This window comes from Engystomops pustulosus, chromosome 7 (assembly GCF_040894005.1).
Source record: "Engystomops pustulosus chromosome 7, aEngPut4.maternal, whole genome shotgun sequence".
Taxonomy (NCBI): domain Eukaryota; kingdom Metazoa; phylum Chordata; class Amphibia; order Anura; family Leptodactylidae; genus Engystomops; species Engystomops pustulosus.
This window is the reverse complement of record NC_092417.1, coordinates 41,564,831-41,589,521: the sequence shown is the minus strand read 5'-3', so window position 1 is coordinate 41,589,521 and position 24,691 is coordinate 41,564,831. Positions and strand designations below refer to the sequence as shown.

Here is a 24,691-nt window from a genome sequence, read left to right as displayed (position 1 = left end):
TGTAACCATCTTTCATCCAATAGCACATTGAGATGTGTAATTAGGGGGGGCACGGGTTCTGTTCCACACTAGTGAGTGGGAATTAGCTTGTCTCTTTGCTTTCAGCTTAGCTGCTCCTCTCCGGATAATACTGAACGGGTGGATCTGACAGATGTTTCCTACAAGCTTTTCCAGTCATTGTTGCTTTTCTGTTTTTTGGGGCTTTACATTTTTTGGATAGTAAATTTCAGGCTTATGGATATTTAGAAGTGGTAATTTTGCTAATTGTTACAATCAAGAAGTGCAAATGTCTGTTTATGTATTAATGAAGAGACTGAGAAATTAAGACAAAATTCAGGCAGTGTAATAATAGCAGTGAGATAAGCAATTATTTCATGCATGTTTTATTGAACGGGAAAAGGCCATGTGGATAAAATAATCATCCAGGCTGTAATCCAGTATGCTCAATCCTTCTATACCTTAAAGGGAACCTGTCACCGGGAATGTCATTTATAGCTGGTGACAGGTTCCTATAGCCTATGCCAGTGGTGGTGAACCTATGGCACGGGTGCCAGAGGTGGCACTCCGAGCCATTTCTGTGGGAACTCGGGCCATCACCCAAGGACAGAGTTCACCAAATAGGACCAAATCCACCAAATCTTCCTGCAGTCCCAGGCAACTTAAAAGATGCCACTATTTTAAAGCGAAACTTCATTGGCTGTTTGGAACTGTGGGAAAAGTGAGAAGGTGTGGACAGAACTGCATTATCTTTGGAGGTCCTCCTGCTGGACCCACCATTCTTCCTCTACAGAGCGACCCGGGAGAGAAGCTACAACGAGACTCTGAATTTGCCCTCCTTCTTTCAACTGTATTGGTGACCTCAGGGGGCAGATACAATTGAAAGATGTGGATGAACAGATAACAATAAGTGTAGTTTGGGCACTCGGTCTCCAAAAGGTTCTCCATCACTGGCCTATGCTATACTGATTTTAAAAATGCCTTTGTAAGCATTAGCTGAATCATTGCAGTACTTTATATAAGCTGAAAGGACTACCACCAGGATGAAGGATTGTAAACCAAGCACACTGACATATTGGTGTGAGCCCCCTCTGGCAGGATACACTTTTCTTTCAGCTTTCTATGCTTTTGTTTTTGAAAATGGCTTTAAAAAATGTGCAAATGAGCCTGAGGGGCTCAAGGAGCCATTAACATCTATTGAGCCTCAGGCTCATTTGCATAATTTTAAAAGCCTTTTTTTGTGAAAACCAGGGCATAAAAAGCTAAAAGAATGGATCCTGCCAGAGTGGGCACACACCAGTATGTAAGTGTACTTGGTTTACAATCCTAGATCCCAGTGGTGGATGTCCTTCAGTTCACATGACCTGCCAGTAGGGGAGTCCGGGGGGAAGTGGGGCAGCTGCAGCCTGTGTCTGTCTCCTCTCCATATTCATGCAGCTCCCTCCCCACTTACAGGTGTAAAGGAGAGGATGAAATCGTGAGGAGATACAAGAACACGGCAGTGGCACCCTTCCCCTAGGACTCACCACATGCTACTGGCAGGAAGTCAGGTTATATGAAATAAACTTATATTTAGTATTGAAATTATTCAGAATGCTAACAAAGGTATTTTAACAACATAGCATAGGATAAATGTTACATTCCTAGTGACAGGTTCACTTTTAAGGAAATCTTTCAGCAATATTGACCATACAAAGCAGCAGACAGTGTTAGATGGAAGCCCTGGAGAGATGTGTAACTCTACCTTTGTGTATGTTGCTAGAAGTGACAGGATGGTGGAAAGTAAAATTATAATACAGCTCTCCAGATCTTTGTAAGGCCTCTGGACGGGTCTTTCAGCCTGAAGAGCTTTCTGCTCTGCACTGTGCTGCTCCACAGCCCCTCCCCTCTGCTGGGGGTAGGAGCTGCATCAGGATTTTGGGTGGATACTTAAACCAGTTACTCAGAGCAGAGGGGAGGGGCTGAGGAACAGTTCATTGCAAATAGCAGAAAGCTCTTCAGGCTGAAGGACCCTCCCAGGGTCACAGTCTATTTTTGGTTGGGTGGGAGTCACAGTGTGGTTGTTTGTGTTGAGAAATATATATTTTTTAGGATCATGTTGGTATTTTCAGGGTTGCAATATGGAGAAGTTCTGTAAGGAGCCAAAGTCTTTTGGGCAGCAAACCCACTAAAATGGTTTATACTCAATTGAGCAGACTCATCAGCTTGATGCTAGTTCTGCCAGTCTTATCAGTACTAAAATGAAAAACTAACCTTTTAATATGTGAGACCAGGGCCGCATCTGCCATGAGGCAAGATGAAAATCTTGCGTCAGGCGGCAGATGGAAGCTTCCTGTAGGGGGCGGCATTGCAGAGCCCAGTAACCTCAGGGACCCACAGCCTGCACTTCTGGAGCCAGTGCTGCCGCTTCACAAGAAGAAGTCCTTGCTGGAGAGTAGGGGAGCGTCACCAAAGAGATGACAATGCTAAGAAGATCAATCTCTTCCCTGCCAAACCCAGAGCAGGAGAAGCTGATACAGTATGTGGGAGTGTGAGTTCCGTGCAGGACAGTGAGAGATCATCCGTTCCTGCCTCACTACATTGTTTGCCTCCTCCCCCAAAGTCCTTACCCTCTTGCTGAACAAGCAGATGACTGGCCCTGGAGACAGCAAACTAGATGCTGGAAGGTATGTGAGGACTAGAGGATTAAACTGTCCATAACATGCAGGTCCCCAGCATACATATATATCTCCCCCTCCCTGGTGTACTGGCAGACATGTTTTTTCATGGTTTTAAACAGACTGTCTGCCCTAATTCCATATGCACTATACACATTCAAATGCTGAGATGTAACAGTGCTAAAAGTGTTGTGTATCCGCATTAAAAGAAATAAATAAAACCCTGGGGCACATTTACTAAGGGCTTTGCGTCAGTTTCCTGTCGGACTTTGAGCTTTCTTTTAGGTGGAAACTGCTTGCACAGGTGCTTAAGAAGTGTCTGCGCCACATTTCTGTTGCACGCAACTCTTTTGTGTCGCGGCTGCACTCTTCTTCATGCGCAAAACACTTTGTCATTGAAAGGGACGTTCCAGTGCTCATTCAGACCGTCACATTTATCATGCAAAGTCAGACAGAATTGTGTTGCATGCCTCATAATATAGGTGCACCAAAAAAAGTGGTGCACTCTGTCAGAGCTGTGCAGGGAGCACCAGATTCATGAAGAACGTGCACCAGAAATCATGCACTATAGACAGGTAACTGCACATAGTACACCCTGCACTGTTCTTAGTAAATGTGCCTCAGTGTATCAGTGGTCAATATAAACTTCTACACTATGGGACATAAATTATTGACCGTTTATGTTCTTTTTATTTTTCTTGTATATACGGAGGAGCAGTGGTGTTTCTTTGCGGCAGAGATGCAGATATTCAGGGTTATAGTTATGGTTGACATTGAGATCTTCATATGCAGCTCTCATTAACAACTGTCACTTAAACAGTTAAAAATGTTGCTTCTATAGCACACGTCTCCATAACCTTTTCATGGGCTCATACACAGCTATGGTTTTCATAGGCAGATTATGAGCAGACTGCCCGGGCCGTCTATTGTTTTGTCATCTGCACTCATCACTTTTATGTACCCCATGACCTGCACACGTTCATGTGAAGGTCCCCGAAAGGTGTAAAAGGATGATCTTTGCCTGATTTTATCACATATTCACACCTGCCATCCAGAACTTGTCCAAACAGTTGCACAGAACATGTAACATTCATATTAATGAGTATTTTTTTTTATTTTACTCCGTCCCTCCCCTATTTCTACCTATGTTATGGTGGTCTAACTCAAGTTCCTATGAACTATAGGAGGTTCAGTAATCATACTGCTAATATAAAGCTCACATAATACACCCATCTAAAAGTTACATTAGTTGTCTCATTAGTTATTCTTAGGGATATATAGTTATTTATTTTGATTAGGATTTCTTATGATTGGTGTAGGTGTTAGCGAGGGGGGGGGGGCAGCATTTTAATTTTCGCCTCAGGCAGCACAATTGCTAGAATCGGCCCTGTGTGAGACAACTCTTTGTGGTGTTTCCTCAACCAATGGAAGGTAGAGTATCGGTCTGCCTTCCAAATGTGAGCCAGCAGGGCCAGGGTGTCATCAACTATTATTAATGTGTCAGCTTTTTTGATCAGGCTGTAGTTCCCCCTTCCACCAATAATTGATTTAACCAACTAGTTTCCACTTTTGTCATAATTACTGTTAGTCAATGAAAACTTAACATATAGGGGCTTATTTACGACGTTTTCAGGTTTGACAGGTATTTAACAGGGGACTGTGCTGCACGCGATCGGATTTTGGCACATCTGTGCTGGCTTTCATGCGACAGAAATCAGGGGCTGTCCGTTGGATGATACGACTGATACGGACTGAGTGCGGGATTTAACTTTCAAATTGTGTCGCGAGACAATGGACTCATGTGCAACAGGAGGAAGATGGTGAACTCTGTCGGACCTGAGCGGGGAAGCGACACATGCAGGATATCGGGCGCACAAGCTAGGTGAATCGCGGCACAGTGCATTATACACGGACAATAGGCTTTTTGTGAACTCCTCCAGACGGGTAAGTAAATGTGCCCCCATAGTGTATGAACTCTAATTTGGTTGGGTTAGACAGGCTCAGAATGTTGTTGTAAGAATATCTCTCACATCAAAGCGATTACAGGCTGTCCCCTACTTAAGGACACCCGACTTACAGACAACCCATAGTTACAGACAGACCCCTCTGACCTCTGGTGAAGCTTTCTGAATGCTTTACTATAGTCCCAGACTGCAATAATCAGCTGTTAAGTGTCTGTAATGAAGCTTTATTGATAATCCTTGGTCCCATTACAGCAAAAAATGTTTAAACTCCAATTGTCACTGGGGCTGGATTGTCTGGATCTACAATTATAAAATATACAGTTCCGACTTACATACAAATTCAACTTAAGAACAAACCTCCGGACCCTATCTTGTACGTAACCCGGGGACTGCCTGTATTACATTTGTTCAGACATGCACTGGCTAAAAAATTTTGCTCCGATTCAGTACTTTGTATTCATTTCTTTGCTACAGCTGTGGTTTACTTGCTGGTAAAAAATAAATGTTTTAGATAAAGACAAATCCTCAGGGTGTCTCTATTATCTCAGTCATGTTTTCTCACAGCATATTTAATACGATGGCCAAAGACAGATAACTGTAAAATATAAAAACAACACAAAAACAACAGTTATAGGAAAAAAAATCTTTGCAAATTAAAAGATAATAAAGTGGCTTTGCATTATAAAATCACCCTATGAAGGCTTTGAAGGGAAAATGTCCCATAAATAAAAGAAGTCTATGAAAAGTTAAAATTTGAGAATTTTAACAACCGTCTTGTGCGAGCCGGAGAGAGACATTCAGATTCCACACTTGATTATAACCGTGTGACATGGCCTACACACCCAGGAGAGGCAATATCTTGTAGGTGGACCTTATGCATTGAATGGCTATTGACTGAATGGGGGTCATTTACTAAGGGCCCGATTCGTGTTTTCCCGACGTGTTACCCGAATATTTCCGATTTGCGTCGATTTTCCCTGTATTGCCCCGGGTTTTTGGCGCACGCGATCAGATTGTGGCGCCTCGGCGCCGGCATGCACGCGATGGAAATCGGGGGGCGTGGCCGAGCGAAAACCCGACGTATTCGGAAAAACCGCCGCATTTTTTTTAAAAAAAGTGTCGCTGGACACGCGCTTACCTTCACTCAGCCTGGCTTGGTGTACTCCAGTGTGTTCCGATGCTCTTCAGCGCAGCAGCGACATCTGGTGGACGTCGGAGGAACTGCCTTAGTGAATCGCCGAAGACCCGAATCCACCGCAGAGAACGCGCCGCTGGATCGCAAATGGGCCGGGTAAGTAAATCTGCCCCACTGAGTTTTATATCATTTATCCCATGAATACACATGAAGACTAGACTCAATGCAGTCCACATACAGTATATCAGGTACAGAAGAGGAGAGAAAACTGCTGCCAAATATTTTTGATAGAGGCTTACTCTATCACTCTTGTTAAAACATTTTTAGAAGCCCGCATATACAATAGATGGTTGGCTTGTAATATTTCCAAAAATAAGTCAAATCCATATGGCTAGATATAAGCTCCTATTGGACACATGGAAGCCACTCAGAAGACACCATATTGTCTCATTGGCCATTGATATGACTTGACTTTACATTTTTACATTATGTGCAGCTCTCTGTACAATGAATAAGGATGTTATTGTTCGAAACACATAAGAAGGAGGCTGCATTTTAATACCTTCATGCATTGAACCCTGAAATGGACTCATTGGGGCAGATTTACTTACCCGGTCCATTCGCGATCCAGCGGCGCGTTCTCTGCGGTGGATTCGGGTCCGGCCGGGATTCACTAAGGTAGTTCCTGCTGTGCTGATGTTCCCCGAGGCCCGCCGGAATGCACTGAAATTCACCGGCCTATTCCTAGTGAAGGTAAGTGCGAGTCCCGCGACATTTTTTCTTTTTTAAATGCGGCAGTTTTTCCGAATGCGTCGGGGTTTCGTTCGGCCACACCCCCCGATGCCAGCACGATGCGCCACAATCCGATCGCGTGCGCCAAAATCCCGGGGCAATACAGGGAAAATCGGTGCAAAATGGAAATATTCGGGTAACACGTTGGGAAAACGCGAATCGGGGACTTAGTAAATGACCCCCATTGGCTTTTTTATTATGCTGAATACATTTTTATGTTTTCACTGAATTTCTCTGGAAGCTGGAGTCTTCACAGCTATATGTATTGAATCCATGTGCCTGAATCCCAGATCGGTGTCCTCTCCATGTTTCCAGGTTTATATTTTCGCAGAAGGTTTTCTAACTACTATTATCCTATATTCCTTATCATCACAGCACACTTTTTTATTTAAAGGACAAAGGACATTACCGCCAGGATGAAGGATTGTAAACCAAGAACACTTACATGCTGGAGTGTCCCCCCTCTGGTGGGATCATCTTTAAGCTTCTTATGCCCTGGTTTTAACGAATAAAGGCTTTAAAAATGATGCAAATGAGCCTGAGGCGCTCTGGGCTCTAAAGGAGTTAATGGAGCCTGGAGCCCTTCAGTCTCATTTGCATCATTTTTAAAGCCTTTTTTTCTTAAAAAACAAGAGCAGATGAAGCTTAAAGAAGAGCAGGTCCTGACAGAGGGGGCACATACCAGTATGTCAATGTGCTTGGTTTACAATATTTCATCCTGGTGGTAGATGTCCTCCAACAGTCTCAACAATTTCTAATCTCTGGCATACCCTTTTCTTTGACAGGCAATTCATCTGGGAAGCTTTTTGACAACTCAACTCTATAGCTCATGGAAAAAATTTATTAAACACTGGCACATCGTGTTCCCCCAACCTCTTTGGTATATACCATGAAGCTCCAGCAGGACACACTAATTCTATGCCAATTGCACTATAACCTGTGCCAGGAATGGATGCAGACTATAGCTAGTGTCATCATGCCCTGCACAGCCCACTCTGGGCATAATGGGGGGAGTCACAAATCCTAGGAATGCATACAAACCTTGTTAATTTTCCCCCTTCCCTCATCCATTTGTCCCTGACAACACAAACACTTCTTTTAGCTAAATTCTTTTCAGACTAATTCAGCCTAAATGAGTGTTTATGAGCCCTTAGTAAAACATAGATGATCTATGTGGCCATCAGGTTTGGTATATAGAAAAGCCACTATAAAGTGGCATCTTTTGGAGGTCCAATCATATATACTTGGCAATGGGAATGCTGACACTTAATTTACACTTATCTAAAACAAATATAAAATACTGAACACAATACTTTTCCGACTTCCACTAAAAAGTATATTTCTTGCCAAATATCAAACCAAAAGAGATTCCAGTTACTCAAAACAATCTATAAACAAGGAACTGAAAAGCAGAGGAAATTCACTGGATAATTGCTTTTAATCCTTTGTGCTTCATGGTCTCCTGCTGATTACATACCTTTGATGTATTTCTTACTATTTTATAATATTAGATCACATTGGGAAATATGACACAATGATTATTTATAAGCCAATGATTTTTAGACAAAAAAAATAATCTTACATAGTTTATAATTTACTGTAATTCTTATGTATTTTATATTTATGAATGTATCATTTAAAAAAGTTCTTTCTTCTTTCTTAAAAAGTCTTATAAAGTCTAAAGTCTACAAAAGACTCTTATTAACAGTACTAGCAGCACTGCTATGGAGCTACACCCAGGTGGGGCACAATATTGCCATTTGTGCTGTGTCTTTGGATGTGTATCCTTGTTTGCATACTGTATTCTAAAGGGAAAGTGGCAACATGACAATTTAAATGGTAACCTATGTCTTCCCGTTCTTCCACAACATTCAATCGTATCGGCCCCCTGAGGACACCAATATAGTTGAAAGCAGGAGGGCAAATTCAGACATCATTGTAGCTTCTCTCCAGGGTCTCTCTGTACAGGAAGAATCATGGGGTCAGCAGGAGGACCTCCAAAGATAACCTGGCCCTGTTCACACCTTCTCACTCTTCCTGCAGTTCCAATCAGTCAAGGATGTGTCACCTTAAAAGAGCATTGAAAGCAACATCTCAAGTTGTCTGGGACTACAGGAAGATATTTGTCCTGTCTGGTGAAGCGTGTCCTGGGGTGACAGCCTGGGTAGCCACAGAAAGGGCTCCGGGTACGTATAGAAAGTCCAAGCAGCACATTCAAAAGGGTCTGTTGGTGGGTGCAAGCTTCTAAGGATTGGGCCTTGAATCCTTCAACGATATGTAAAGAGGAAATTGCGCAGCACACCAGATGAAGTGAAAAAAATCTTGTGGTTTTATTCCATATTCAATAACAACAGCGACGTTTCGGCTACAAGTAGCCTTCCTCAAGCCCTTGAGGGCTTGAGGAAGGCTACTTGTAGCCGAAACGTCGCTGTTGTTATTGAATATGGAATAAAACCACAAGATTTTTTTCACTTCATCTGGTGTGCTGCGCAATTTCCTCTTTATATATATATATATATATATATATATATATAGGCACAGTGGGGCACATTTACTAAGGGTCCGAATCGCATTTTTCAGCTGGGTTTTCCAAATGTTACCATTTTGCGCCGTTTTTTTGATGCACGCGATCGGATTGTGTCGCATCAGCGGCGGGTTTCACGTGACGAAAAACGTCAGGGGGGGGGGGCGCAGCCGTCGGAAAACCCGACAGATTCTGAAAAATTGCGCTATTTAAAAAAAAAAAGTGTTGCTTGACACACACTTACATGCACTAGGAATAGGATGGTGAACTCCGGCGGACCTCGGTGCAGCAGCGACACCTGGTGGACATCAGGCGCACGACCTTAGTCGGAAGACCCGAATCCTCATTGGAGAACGTGCCACTGGATCGCTACAGGACCGGGTAAGTAAATGAGCCCCAGTAAATCCAATAGAGAGAGGCACTAATATATATATATATATATATATATATATATATATATATGTATATACATATACATTTGGGATGCTGATTAGATGTTTATAGAGACCATTAAATTGTCTTGGTGCTGTACAATGTACAATGCTTGGTTCTTGTACTGTACTCATGTATTGGACTCCATACTGGTGCTCTATTTATGTACTAAACTTTGTTCTGGTGAAGTATATATGTAAATCACTATTAAAATAATTCACGACAGACACTGTACATTCTAATTAAAGGGGGGACACTGTATATGTTAAAATTAAGTTGGAGGCGCAATGTGTAAGGTAACTAAGTGGGATAGTGCGGCATAGACTATAATCCATACATAAATGAGTGTCACTAAAACAGGGGCTGTTTATGCTAAAAATAGGGGTGCGTTTTATATATTTTTTAATAACCTTGGGGGAGGGGGGGATTTTACCCTTTACAACAAAACTTCCCTAAGTCTAACCTCCATCAATATGATATTAATGGCCTATCCTAAGGACAGATCATCGACATTACAATCCTGCAAACCCCCTTTAGGACCATTGTACTGGAAACATTCACTCTGTACTGTACAAAGTTTGCAGAATTTTTAATTTATTTACTTTGCACGCATCTGTCATTGTTCAATATATTACTTTCCACCAATTGTCAGGTTGATGACAGTGCGAGGGTGACTTTTGTGTAACATGTCAGCACCGCTTACAACTTGATTCCTTCATTATAGAAGCCAGCTGTGCTATTGTATGTGTCACACATCACCTGCCTTCTCTTTAGTTTGTCTTTGTGCACAGATAAAAATCGTCAACTAATTTGACCTAAAAAGATTATTACTAAGAAAAATATTCTATGCATCTTTCCTGCCTGGTGTCTTTAACCAGTCTTCTTACTTTAGAGCCCACAAGGAGGATTGTGATGCTAAGACAATATTGAACCATCTGCAAGGCTGTCCAACCAGAGAAAACTTAAGACCCAGTGCATTTGGGTTTGTATGCATTTACCTCTGTTGACTAAACCTATTGTAGAACAGCCTGTCTGACATAGTTGGCTCTTGACTCAGTTGACTACAACCCATCGCACTACTGCATCCTGGTACTGACAGTCTGGCTACATTTTCTTACTCTTGTATGTATGTTGTCAGAACTCACAAATTGTTCTGATGGGACCAGGTTTCAGGTTCTTGCCGGAAAACCACACCCAGTGCTGCTTGTGATTGACAGCTTCCTTTTTGATTTTTGGGAAAGCTGGGTGTGTCTTTGATCTCAGTTGTCTGCAGCTGTGGTTTGAGTGATGGACGGCTGAGCTAGTCAGTGCTGGAGGTAGTGTCCATTACTGCCTTATATTCTGCCCAGCCCTTCATTGGGTGCTGGTTATCCAGTCTCCTGTGTTCCCTAGTGCTCTTGCTATCTTTGTTTGCTATTCTGTGTATTGACTTATACATTGCCTACCGACCATTGATTTACGATTCTGTACCTTTGCCGCCATCTTGGTTCTGACCCGCTTCTGTCCGACTCCGCGTGTCTGTCTGTATCTGTTGTTTGTCCCTAATTGTTGTGTCTCTCCCGGTGTCATCTCGTTTTCCCTGTCTCAGACTTGTATCAGAATTCTGTGTATCAGTGTGAACACTGATTTATCTCAATATTACTGTTACCTGTCCACTCCACCATCCAGCAGCTGCCAGACGAAATAAGGCTATATTCACACGAACGTATGGGGGGTGTATATATGGCCGACGTATACACGGTGTATATATGTCCCCCATACATGGCAATGGCCTCACTGCGCCCTACGGGAGTGGTACGGTGCCACACCTGTGCCATATCGCTATGGAGAGGGGTGGAGGTGAGCGCCGCGCATCCCCTCCTCCTTTCCCCGGTCCCGATGTATGCCCGATGTATGACGTAGTACGGCGGGCATACATGGTGTGAATGCCACTTAAGTCTTCCCTGTCATCTTGTAGGGTCACTCAAGGACCTTCAGTTAGGTTCCTGATAGTGAATCCGCTGTAGGCAGGGTCTTAGCCCACAGGAACATTGCTGGGTGAGCTCGCCACCACTTACCTAGTCTGACAGCTAGCGCCACGCCTGGTTGTGGTTGTGGGGTTGCTTGATAGGTACTGACATATGTGTTTAAGATATGTCTTAATTACCTCTAGCTGTTGAATCACCAAACTCCACTGTACTGCCTATTCACCTCTCAATAAGCGAGCACACTTTACTAGTCCATTACAACATGGTGACAAGATCACACCGCAAAGACATGATAAGGACCAGCAGGGGAAAAACAAAATTATCTTACTACTCGGTTTAATGGGCGACCCTCCATATTCCACAGAGACAGCTCCATTGTGAGTTATGGTTCTTGGAGCATGTGATTTTTGAAGCCTTGCTAGATTATTAGAAAGGCGGACACAGCGCTCTATTTAATGGCTGTAAAACAAAATTAGTGGTTGACCTATCACTGATTATGTCAAGCAGACACTTCAGCAGTCTCAGTAACAAGGAGAAGGTAGAGCTTTGCAAGGTAAGAAACATTTAGTAGCATTTCTCTTGGAGCCTGATATGTGGCCAAAAAATATTGTGATCAAACGTGATTTATTTTCAATTGTAGAAATGTGTGTGATGTATTCTACTAAGAGAATACTGTATATTAATTCTTACAGAATTTTTTTCATGTCTTTGACAAATGTCCATGCTGCCTGAAGACATTGGGGCACATTTACTTACCCGTCTGCTGGAGTTCCCAGAAAGTGCATTGTCCGACAATAATGCACTCACTAAGATCGTGCGCCCGATTTCCTGCATGTGTCACTTCCCTACTCAGGTCTGCCGGGAGTTTACCTTCTTCCTGGTGCATGTAAGTGCATTGTTTTGCAACACAATTTGAAAGTTAAATCCCATGCTCAGTCCGAATCAGTCGGATCGTCCGACGACCCCCCCCCCTCCGATTTCTGTCACATGAAAACCAGTGCCCTGTTAAATATCTGTCACAGCCGCGCAAAAAGCTGAAAATGTCGGAAAATCAGACGAAAGTGCAGCCGCGGATCCTTAGTAAATAAGCCCTATTATATTATGTCTGTATACACTGTAAGCCAGGAGTGCACAACCTTTATTGATCCATGCCACAGCACTCAGCTTCAAGTGCCCACAATAACTATCCAGTCAATAACCAATACAGAACCCGGACCAAGCTAAAGATATTGTCCAGTGCTCAAACTGGACAAAAATCATAGAGAACCCAGAGCAGACAAATAATACTGGAAACCTCAGAGCAGATAATGATAATGGAGACCATAGAGCAGATATACAACTATAGTGGAGAGTGCAGACCCCAAACAAGACATAGAATAATAATAGAAACCCCAGAGTAGATATTTAATAATAATGGGAACTCCAGAGCAAAGAAACAATAATAATGGAGACCCCAAAGAAAACAAATAATAAAACTCAGAATGGAGAAACCTAAGAGAAGGTAAATAATAATGGAGAGACCCAGAGCAGACAATAATAAGAGACTGTACAGTAGACAAATAATAATGGAGATTCCAGAGAAGACAAATAATAGTAATGTAGAACCCAGAGCAGAACATAAAATAAAAAAGTAATACTCACCTCCCATCGCTCCTCTACTGATCCCCCAATGTTTTCTCTGACAGAAATGACATTCTCATGTCTGCACATTAGTGGAAGGCAAATGGAACAAAATATCTACACAACACTCCAGCTAAAATCGGTTTTGCTAGCCCGAGCCTTAGAAGAAAGGTTTTTTTTTTAAATTTAATAAGAGTTAGGCTACATTCACACTGCCATATGGGAGACGTATATACGGCCGATATACGTCCCCCATAGACGGCAATGGGCGCACGGCGCCCTACGGGAGTGGTACGGTGCATCACACGTGCGGCAACGTACCACTACTTCCCCCGGAAAAAGATAGGACATGTCCTAACTTTTCCCGTAATAAGGCGCCGTGCGGTACTGGCAGGCACTGGCAGTGTGAATGTAGCCTTACACTGTAATTAAAAGAGTTATGCCACTTGCAAAATGGTGATGCAAAAAATATAGATTTTTTTTCCCCAACAAAAAAAATAGCAAAAACAAATTTTATCTTTCCATAATCGTACTGACCCGTAGAATAAATATAACATGTTCCTTAGAATATATTATGAACACAATTACAGAATTGATGTTTTTTTTAACAACCACCCTACAAAAAATGTTCATACATTTTGCCAGGATTCAGGAAGTGTGGATCCACTGAAACCACCCCGGGAGGTGCTACTAGCTGACACCTGGGACCGGAGTCTAAGTGGCACCTGGTCTTCACCAGAGCCCGCCGAAAAGCGGGTTGGACTTGCTGCGGCAGGGTACCGCCAGGTCGCTCAACAGGAGGTGCGACTAGCCCGCGGTGGCAGCCGAGGTCCCTTAACGGAAGACAGTCACGTTGTCAGGTCCTTGCACAGGGTCAAGGCAGGCGGCAGAGATGCAACGTCAAGTCCAATCCGGAGTCAGCAATGGGAGGTCCAGGCAAATGGGAACGGGAACACAGGAACACAGCAACACGTAGGAACTCTGGTAACATGGCAACACAGGACTCAGGAGCAGGAATACACAGGAACGCAGGAGGCACAGGAACGCAGAATAATCGCTAGGGAGCTTTCTCTAAGGCTGTGAGGCACAAAGATCCGACAGGGTGTGACAGAGAGGCAGGTTTGAATAGCCTTATGGGAAAATGGCTGGCGGGAATTAATGGTGCGCTGGCCCTTTAAATTTCCCGAGGCCGGTGCGTGCGCGCCCTAGGACATGGGGACACACGTGCGCACGGAGCGAGGCCGGGACTTGGGAGCGGGGACAGGTGAGAGGTGCTGCTGATGCGCCAGCAGGAAGCGAGGGGCATGGGTGAGCCAGCGACCCACGATAGGTCTGGTCTGGCAGAGTTTTCTGCTATGGTCTTTACCAGTTTTACATTGGAGATGATAGTTAATTTGCCTGCCCGCCTACTGTCCGCTCCGCCACCTACCGCAACACACCCAAAGTTGGAGAAGCCAGAAAACTGATGAGGAGGGGGAGATTTATGTGAAGACTTAATTAATCTCCCCCATTGTTTCAAAAAAATTGTCCTGCAATTCTGCAGATTTTTCCTTTGTAAGTTATTACTGTAGTCTTTAATCCTCTGCTAAATTCATAAATCAGAATGCAAGCTGCTCTCTGCAATGCTAGGGAAATAAATAACAGATTTAATGCCACTTTACGGAAGTGAGCACTACTAGCTGGAAATATTAACATATGCATAACCTGCAGAAATATTTGAGAAATATTCTAAATATCTAATGTGTGCATAATAATAATTCCTTATATAGCGCACACAGATTACACAGCGCTTGCCAAATCAGTCCCTGTCCCCATGGGGCTCACAATCTAATCAACCTACCAGTATGTTTTTGGAGTGTGGGAGGAAACCCACGCAAACACGGAGAGAACATACAAACTCTTTGCAGATGTTGACCCTGGGATTTGAACCCAGGACCCCGGCACTGTAAGGCTGTAATGCTAACCACTAAGCCACTTTGCCACCCTTATTGTATTTCACGTAGTAAGAAAGAAAAGGGCCGCAGTACACAACAAGACTGCAGAATCTGTTCAAAGTATTTCTCAGCTTATTTTAGAACCCACGAGAGGTAAGTGTGTGTAGCTACCCTGTTAAGAAATCTGATGACCTCATGATGTTTGCTAATGGTGGATTGCAGGAAATTCAGTCCACACACAAATCTTACTGCCACTAAAGGAACATTGTAGACAATTTGGAAAAGTAGTTAGGGGTTGGATTGCCTTTTACTACTTATTACATCTTGGGGCACCATGGGACATTACAGGTCATCCCCGATATAAGAACAGTGGACATACAGACGACCCCTACTTACCTCTCTGGCCACTGTGACCTCTGGTAAAGATCTCTAGATGCTAGTAATTTACCAAACTTTATATAAATGTTGATATAATTTACTGAACTTTAGCCCAAAGCTGCACTGATCAACAGTAGATTCATCAAAGGTGTCTACAATTAAGTTTAAATGTTACTTCTTGTTCCGAAAATTATGAAAATCCAATTGTCACATGGAGCGGAAAAAATAAGTTGTCTGGAATTACCCTTCAAAATATACTTATTATGACTTCATCTCCAGAACAAAGCTACAGAACCCATCGTGTATGTAAGCCAGGGACTGCGGGTGTTATTATTTTGGCATTCTAGGGTTGAATTACAACCAGTGATGTAACTAGAGAGGCAGGGCCCATAGCAGATTTCTGAATGGGACCCCACTTACATAGAGTACCATAAACACCCATGCATCATATACACAGACATACAACGTATACACATCACATATACACAAACATTAAGAGCATATACACATAACAAATACTCACATACAGCATCCTCACACCCAATACCCCAAATAACGGGGGCCCCTAACACTGTGGGCCCCATAGCAGCTGCTATGGCTGTTACTCTTGTAGTTACACCCCTGATTACAACTATCAGAAGCACTGTTGAAGTTGCTATTAGTAAGGTTTAGTATTATTGAGGGCACTATTGAGGTCCAGAATTACTTATGGAAACCCTCTATTTCTAGCACTGTACGGGTATTATGGCACAGTTACTTTGTGGGAAATCTGGCTCAGATAATTATCTGCAGGGTTTCTGGTTGGCACTTTTACTTACAATTGTTGTTGGTGAGCACTATTGCTTTATTTAGTATGCACTACTAAATTAGTTAAGGTCCTCAAAATAAAGCTTCTATCCATGATCCAGTTGTTGTAAAATCATATGCAACCAATGGACACAAGTAGCACTGTTCCTGCAAAACAATCAAAACCATTATTTTGGAATTTTTAATTTGATCCTAATCCTTGGGATAGTCATTAGTGTCAAAGTTGTTGTTCAGCTGTTTAAAGGCGTCTTGGCTCTGCAGTTGGAGCTGCTTACACTTACAGGCCTGGGACATTGGGAGAAACCGATCAAAGGAATTGAAAAGAAGATCAGTCTAGAGTTATACTAAACTGTTCAGCTTCTCTGGATTATTGAGTGGCATTAATATGGCTTACCAACCCGATTCTGACCTAAACACCAACAATTCACAATCTCCTTTACTATCGCTGTTTTTTTTTTGTAAAGTCAAATAAATTACAACTTTGAAGCACATTAAACTATTACAGTCTAGAACAGCTAATGTGACACAAGTAATAAATTCCCCTCGTTAGGGAGGATTCATTATGGCTTCTTTGTCAGTTTTCTGACTGAGAAACCACAAGAATCTTCCCATTCCTGGCACTTTTCAGTGTTCTATGACCCGGGCGCCACTCCGATAAAGCTAGCAGACACTGCCGAAGTACAATAGGAACGCCGGACCGTGCTCAAAGTAGTCCGATGAGGGAGTGCATGAAGCTTGGCAGTCACCACCAGCCTTTGGAGTGGGAGGAGCGGTCCGGGGAAGAAGCAGCCCTCATGAATACACCGGACTGCTTTGAGCGCAGTGTTCCTACTGTACTTTACAGCAGTTTCTGCTAGCTAGCTGTTTATCACTGCTAAAAATGGGCTAGCACAAAAAGCTGCTTACTTTAGTAAGCAGCACCAAGTGCCTTTTTTATGGGTGACAGCCAGGTCCTCTTTAAGGGCTCATGCACACGGCCATACATTCCCCATAGACGGCTATGGCGCATGGGCTCTGTAGGGTGAGTGCAACAAGTGCTCACCGTCCCGAGCTGTAGACGCAAAAAGATAGAGCCTGGTCTATCTTTGGCCGTATCGACGGCTGTGCAGCTAATATTTTCTATTTAGAGGGGTAGGGGCGAGCACCCCCTCCTCCTCTCCCGCACACTGAAGTGTGCCCGCTGGGCTACGGCACAGCGGGCATACGTTATTGTGCATGAGCCCTAAGTGCTAGACTTCACTTAAGATGTTCACACAGTAGAAGCTATCACCCAAATACTCAGTAATTCAATGATAGGCAGTAGATACTACCTTCTAGGCTTGGTGTTGGGGTAATCCCTTATCCCCCTGTATCTATACAGACCCTATAATGTGTATGTGTTTGGTGTACAACTTTATATTTGTCTATATATAGGTCAAGCATAACTCCAGACTAGCCCCAGAGAGCTGCAGGTCACAATGACAAGTATCATGTTTGATCCACAGTATTGAGTGACAAATTAAAACTATAATGGAGTAAACCTCTCCCCTCCCCCAATTTTTTGCCACAGAGTTGTGTCCTCAGGGTCCTTCAGGGGCAATAGGTCATAAATACAACATAGGTGCTGCACCCGCTGCTGACCCCCTTTGCCCAGATGTTCCAAATGGAGAGTCTATTTGTTCTGCTATTTTCATCACTCCCTCAGACTTGAATGGAGACACAAGACTTAAAGGGGTTGGCCACTTTACCTCATGGTTTTTTGTAATGTGTGTGTAAGTGCGGGGGTGGGATATTAGGTAATTTACCAATATACATCTATTAATAGTTCTGCTCCGCTTTCTTGGCTCCTATCTTTTCCTTCATCAGCCAGACATTCCTGACCATAAAATGACTGCAGATGGGGGGTCATGCGATCTTATCTGTCCATTAACAATTGCCCTGCCTGGCAGAGTGACTGTTCATGGACAGAAATCACAAGTCCCTCCACCTGTGACCATTTATGGACAGGAGTGTCTGCCTGATGAAGTAAAAGACAGGAGGCTTCACTTGTACATGTCAAGAAAGAGCAGAACTATTAATATATTGGTAAGTTACCGAATATCCTGCCCCCCACACTTACACACATTACAAAAAACATCAGCTAAGGTGGCCAACCCATTTACATGATTTATACCTACAGAAAGGGAGATATGTGCGTGTCCCAGAGTTGGGAACCCAAACTATCATGCATTTATGTCATTTCCTTGAGATATGTCATAAATACTATTCGTGAGAATAAGCCTTGTGTGGTTGGGAAAAGGTATGTTAGACAGGGGAGAGCAGGCAGATCCTGGATGTGATGCAGCTGCATTTGAGGTGGAGCCATGATAGTGCAGCAAACATGAACCTTGGGGGAGAACTCCAACTGTGGTGTACAGGAAAAAACAAATCCGTTAAGTCGTTTTAATTATTTTATTATTTATTTAATATGGTGAACTATTTATATGGGGCCGGATATTGATGTGGTTCCAAAGAAAGAGGCAAAAGTTCACCGTAATCCACCATCTGTGTTCCTTAAATGGTTCATTAGTCGATAATGCCTTTTCTGAGGAGGAGATCTCAGAGTCTTGTGTCTTCTCTGGCAAGACGTTGGTTCTGGTGAGGATGCGAGACTGTGGGGTACTACGCCGAGTTTGAGTAAATATTCAGCTGAGCAGGCTGGAAGGTTTTACTCGCTTTGGGTCTATTTTGGGGAAAGATTGGCGCTGGTCACCATTTAAAGCCATTGGTGCAGGGCGTCGGTGGCTCATTCCACTTGGTGACTATTGGAACGGGTCACAGTCAAGTCTGTGTTTTCTTTGTGGTGTGTAACATCAGATTCTCACTCATGTCTCTAGAACTTGGTTGCTGTATGAGTAAATCTCTGCTGTTCCATATATTGAAAGGGTGAAAACAGGAAAAAGTTTTCATTACTTTATAAGGATTTAAGATTCTGAATGATGTGTGGTTTGGTGTGGATGAGGTGACCTGCTTACCTTTAGTACGACTACTCCACAGTCCTGGGGCTACAACAGCAGAGGAATCTGAGGAACCTGCAAGAGACAAGACCAGGGGAAATTATGGTAAAATCAGAGACTGGTGAGTCCTGATATAGAGACCCTCTAGAGCAGTGGTTCTCAACCTGTGGGTCGTGACCCCAGTAGGGGTCGAACGACCAAAACACAGGGGTCACCTAAAGCCTTTGGAGCCACGATTTTATTGTGTTTTTACTGCAAATCGCATGGTTTGGGGTCACCGCAACATGAGTAACTGTATTGCAGGGTCACAGCATTACAAAGGTTGAGAACCACTGCTCTAGAGACTATAATCTATACTTGGTCTCATAGGGTAGGAGTAAGGAAGGAGTAAGGAGGATTTTACCTTGAAGGTTTTTTTCCTTCTCTGCTGCTTTTGCTGCGGAAATATAGAAAATAATAGAATTAATAATGTTTCTGCTGCAGAAAGATGGAGAATAATAGAATTAACATTGAGCAAACATGAGCAAAAATAGGGAGGACCTGGAGCACAGACCATGGACCTCCACTTCATACACTGCTTTAAACACAGTAGCCAACATTTATCAAAACTAGTGCAGTCTGTACTGTGTACTGTGTAATGTGCAGTACAACACCTTCTCCAGTAAAATGGTCAAAAACCCTTCATAAATGTGGCAGGAGGCTGTTTTGGTGCAAATTATGCCACAGGTCTGCCCAAGGTGCTCTCTGCATATACATTTAGGACACTGCTCATCCCAATGAGCGCCCCCATAGTGACCTCTTCAAGTGGACACAACATAAACTATAACTCACCTCTTACTATTTCCAAGACATTTCAGCCTCCACCACTTTGGTCTTGGCCTAAAAATAAGAAATAAGCAGATAAATCATCTCTATAAGGTTCTGTATATTAATAATGTTCTGAGTCATTTTCTGTGAACACCGAGAGGGACAGAGCTCAACACAGAAAAATATGTGCCCCCCCCCCCCCCCATGTGCCCATGTGTGCCACCTTCACCTCGTGTACAAGAGAAAAGACAAAGTTCAATGTATGGACTACAGTAATGTAACTTCACTCCTTTATATTCTATATACTTACTCTATGCTGGGGGAGGCCTCTTCCACCTCTGATGCTAAAGGTCTGTAATAGAAAACAGAGGGAATAGGGATCAATGTTCAATGTATGGACCCAATCAATGTAACTTCACTCCTATATAATCTATATACTTACCGGGGAGACTCTGTGCTGGGGGAAGCCACTTCCACCTCCAGTACTACAGGTCTGTAATAGAAACATAAGGGTCATTGTACACACTCCTGTTACCTAAATATATAAATTCCCACCTATATATTCTATATACTTACTGGGGAGACTCTGTGCTGGGCCAGATCACTTCCACCTCCGGTTCTATAGGTCTATAATAGAAAACATAGAGATCAGTGTTCAATGTATGGACTACAGCAATGTAACATGACTCCTATATAATCTATAGACTTACTGGGGAGACTCAATGCTGGGAGAGGCCACCTCTGATTCTACAGGTCTGTAATAGAAACATAAGGATCATTGTATGGACTCCCATTATATAAATTAATTTGTATATATTCTATATACTTACTGGAAGGACTCCACACTGGTCCAGGTGACTTGCATCTCCTGTTCTAATGGTCTAAAATAGAAAACATAGGGATTAATCTATGGACCCAAGCAATGTAAATTAAGCCCTATATAATCTATGTACTTACTGGAGAGACTCCATGCTGGGCCAGGCCACCTTCACCTCCGGTCCTGTAGGACTATAATGAAAACATAGGGATGAATATATGGATACAAGTAATGTAATCTAAGCCCTGTATATTTTATATACTTACTGGAAAGACTGCACACTGGTCCAGGATATGTTCCGGTTCTGTGCCAATGGTCTATTATAGAAAACATAGGGATCAATGTATGACCTCCAGCAATGTAAATGAAGCCCCATATACTTTCTATACTTACTGGGGAGACTCGAAGCTGGGCCAGGCCACCTTCACCTTGTGTCCTAAAGGTCTTTAATAGAAAACATAAGGTTCAATCAATGGAGTCTGACGACTTCTCCGTGAATATCCATAATGTCAGTTCATAGTCGCTGATGATACCTGGACCCCGCACTCACCTTCCTTGTTCTATTTCCTCCTCCACCACTTTCCGGTCCAGTTTGATCTCCTTCTTATGTTCCACCCGCTTCTCCTCCACCACCTTCTCCTCTGCTTCCTGATCTGTTGTCTCCTTCTTTGTGTCATCCTCCTCCTTGCTATATGACAAAACAAAAATGACAATTTATTAAAAATTTGTTTTTTATACTGACCACTATTGGGGAACAGATTATATTAGGAACTGGGTGTGAACTTGTTATAGGGCAAGGGATAAAAATGACATGAAGTGAAATAAAATATGTGACCCCCATCTAGCAGTTTTGGTGTAGTCCTGCCCGGGTTTATAAACTTACCTGTCATTAGGCATAAAGTATTTCATTTCAGTTGCAATTCTCTTCCTATAATAGAAAACACAGCGCTGGTTACTGGAACATCTCAACAGGTGTTCCCCATATACCCCTTATATACCCAATATACCCCTCATCTCTCTTATACACCTCATGTCCTCATCTTACAAAATCCCAACATGCCCCCTGCATCACAATGTGTCCTATATATGTCCGCCATTTACCCCTCATGCCACAATATATACCACTAATATATGTCCCATATACCCAGCATTTATACCCATCATGTACCCCTGATTATCCTAATCTCACCCAACTCATGTTCCCATCATAACCTCACCTTCCCATACTTCCACCATGTCCCCTATATGTCCCTCACATACCCTTCATGTCCCTGTTATTTACTCATGTCCCCCATAGAATGCTGCATTATATTTTTATTTTTGTGTAATCTATAATGTATTTACAGAATTAACCCTTAGTATTTGGGTCATATACAGAATAGTAGTATCATATAATTACCATTTTTCAGGGTCTGATCCGTATATGCGCCACCACCAACTGTTGGGGAATATGATGAGATACATGATATAGACAGGTCAGAATATTCTCTCATTCAAAGCCATTTTATAATGATATAATGTGACGTCACTGTATACTCCCATATAGACAATCAGATTATCACAGTTGATAATTGTTCTGTTGTATTATGGTATTTCTGCTATGGAGGTGTTACAGAGAAGGTGGAAATCATGTAGATTTGGGGAAATGTTCAGGAGATAATATGACACGTCACCCATTGCTCATTGCAGAAGGTGAAGGTGGAGTCATTGCTAATAACAACTGCTCTTACTGAAATAATGGTGGTTGAAAAAGGTGGCTGCTATGGGCAAGTTCTTGTCTTATTATTATACACATTCATACTTACGTCAACTCAACCTCCTCTTCTTCACTCTTTTTGACGTTGTCCACGGTCTCGTCCTTGATGTCACGTTCCTCCCATGCTCTCTTCACCTCCCTCCTCTTATTCTCGATGCTCTTATCCTCCACCTTCTCTTGCTTGATGTCAACTTCCTCCGATGCTTTCTTCACCTCCCTCCTCTTCTTCTTCACCTTCTTCATGCTCTTAACCTTCACCTTCTCCACCTCTCCGATCTTGGTCACTCTTGACTTCATCCTGTTGTCACCCATCCTATAGGTAATGAGACAGTGAGTGTCCAGGACTCTATGATCTCTACAGATGGACGTCTCATTTACAGTACAAATTTCCTCTTCAATACCTACATCTTATCTATTCCATTATACCTGTCCCCATATCATTATCCCCCTGTCACTAGTCCCTGTACTATACCTGATCATCAAGATCACAATCTTCAGCAACCACTAAGGATCCCACATGTAAGTGCCCCTTCCCCTCTATATTGGCATACAAGGCCCACTAATATCAAACCAGAAGCCATCATTTAGTGGACTCCTATATGTGCATCATCTGCCTCTTATTTCTCACCAGGACATCCCATAGTCTCACAGGGTATCCCATAGTCGTCACACAGCTCTAATTGAAATAATTTCATCATTGAATCATTGACTTGTGGTATAAATGTGCACTGATACTTACATCACCACCTCATCCTCATTCCTGATCTTCTCCACCTTCTCCTCCCATGCTATCTTCACCTTCCTCTTCACCCTCTCCTCCACCTTCTCCACCTCTCCGATCTTAATTATATCAACCTCCATCTCCTTTTCATCCATATCGTCATCCATCCTAAAAAATATTGTTGGGGCACATTTACTTACAGGGTCTTTCACATGCTTTACATGTTTAAAGTTTTGTTCATAAACCCATTAGGCATGGAAAGTTTGCACAGTTTTTTTTTTTTTAATTCAGAAATTTTTGCATTCACATTTTATTGAAATTTCTTGGTTACTTGTAAGGGTGAGGTCACACGTGGCATTTTCAAACGCATCACAACAGCTGAGAAGAGCAGATTCACATTGCTGTCAACATGGCGTTTACAAAATCCATGCATTAATGCAAGGTTAACACATATGTTAACAATTAACACATACATGTGTTAATGCTATGTTAACATGGTGTTAACAACTTGTTAACATATGTATTTTGTAAATGCCATGTTGACAGCAATGTAATTAGGCAAATCTCCTTTTCTTAGCTGCTGTGATGCATTTGAAAATGCATATTTTATTGCCACGTGTGACCGCAGCCTCATGTGTCGTCATCTCCCTGGGGTGTGACTAAACATGCTGGCCTGGACTGAAAGCCAAAATTTACAGTAATGTCCACTCTGGTATATAACCCCCTCACATGGCTTTTGTCCTTGTGGATTTGAGACATTTGCAACAAAAAGTCTCAAAAAAGACAAAAGTTTCTTGTCAGGGTAAAAAAACTAAACATGTATCACATTAAGAAAGACAGGATCATACATAAGGTGCAAAACAGACCTTCCAAATGTCTCAATTATACACCAAAGAAAAAAAATATAAGATACATGTCCCCCATAGAATCCATACTGACAAATGCAGCCAATATTGAAAAATATCAGATCTTTATTACATACATTGATTTTAAATAATGACAAATAAGAATCAGACAGAATATGTCATCAGACACCAGAGAGAAACACATGTGTATACAGTATAATATACTGACAAGTGTATAAGAAGTCAGATTATGTACAGTACATCCTATAGAGCCGCTGGTATAATGGGAAGATCTAGGGAAAGGCAGTAAGATTCGTATGTAGTTATACTGAGAGGGGAAAAATCATCTCAGTTCCATGTGTTGGTGGATGGGAGGTCTCACAGGTTACTGGGATAACATCAGCCCCGAAACGCGTATCGGTAGGATATCCTGGGGGCGGAGTCATCCCAACAGGGAATCCCTTATACACTGCTCCACCTCCAATCCCCAAACCAGGAAATCAGTTGTGTATAAGTTATTGGAGGTGTCTATACATATAAACCTAACTATAAACAATGTATTA

At 42.6% G+C, this 24,691-nt stretch overlaps 1 protein-coding gene across 4 annotated transcripts in view; it reads right to left on the bottom strand.

Moving 5' to 3' along the window:
- Positions 1-18,625: 18,625 nt before the first annotated feature.
- Positions 18,626-24,691, bottom strand: part of LOC140069653 (uncharacterized) — a 29,894-nt gene continuing 23,828 nt past the window's right edge. For 2 of the 4 annotated variants that reach the window (XM_072115586.1, XM_072115585.1), the window contains exons 4-20: positions 23,302-23,451; positions 22,612-22,875; positions 22,206-22,244; positions 21,690-21,734; positions 21,357-21,494; positions 21,200-21,250; positions 21,073-21,123; positions 20,947-20,997; positions 20,820-20,870; positions 20,700-20,744; positions 20,566-20,616; positions 20,432-20,482; positions 20,300-20,341; positions 20,015-20,061; positions 19,586-19,622; positions 19,201-19,257; positions 18,626-19,091 (exon numbers count right to left, since the gene is read on the bottom strand). In XM_072115586.1, coding sequence (XP_071971687.1) covers positions 19,212-19,257; positions 19,586-19,622; positions 20,015-20,061; positions 20,300-20,341; positions 20,432-20,482; positions 20,566-20,616; positions 20,700-20,744; positions 20,820-20,870; positions 20,947-20,997; positions 21,073-21,123; positions 21,200-21,250; positions 21,357-21,494; positions 21,690-21,734; positions 22,206-22,244; positions 22,612-22,875; positions 23,302-23,450 — 1,158 coding nt within the window. In that variant the 5' untranslated portion in view covers position 23,451 and the 3' untranslated portion in view covers positions 18,626-19,091; positions 19,201-19,211. Of the gene's footprint in view, positions 19,092-19,200; positions 19,258-19,585; positions 19,623-20,013; positions 20,062-20,299; positions 20,342-20,431; positions 20,483-20,565; positions 20,617-20,699; positions 20,745-20,819; positions 20,871-20,946; positions 20,998-21,072; positions 21,124-21,199; positions 21,251-21,356; positions 21,495-21,689; positions 21,735-22,205; positions 22,245-22,611; positions 22,876-23,301; positions 23,452-24,691 lie in introns of all 4 variants that reach the window. The other 2 variants (XM_072115588.1, XM_072115587.1) reach the window with 2 other exon arrangements.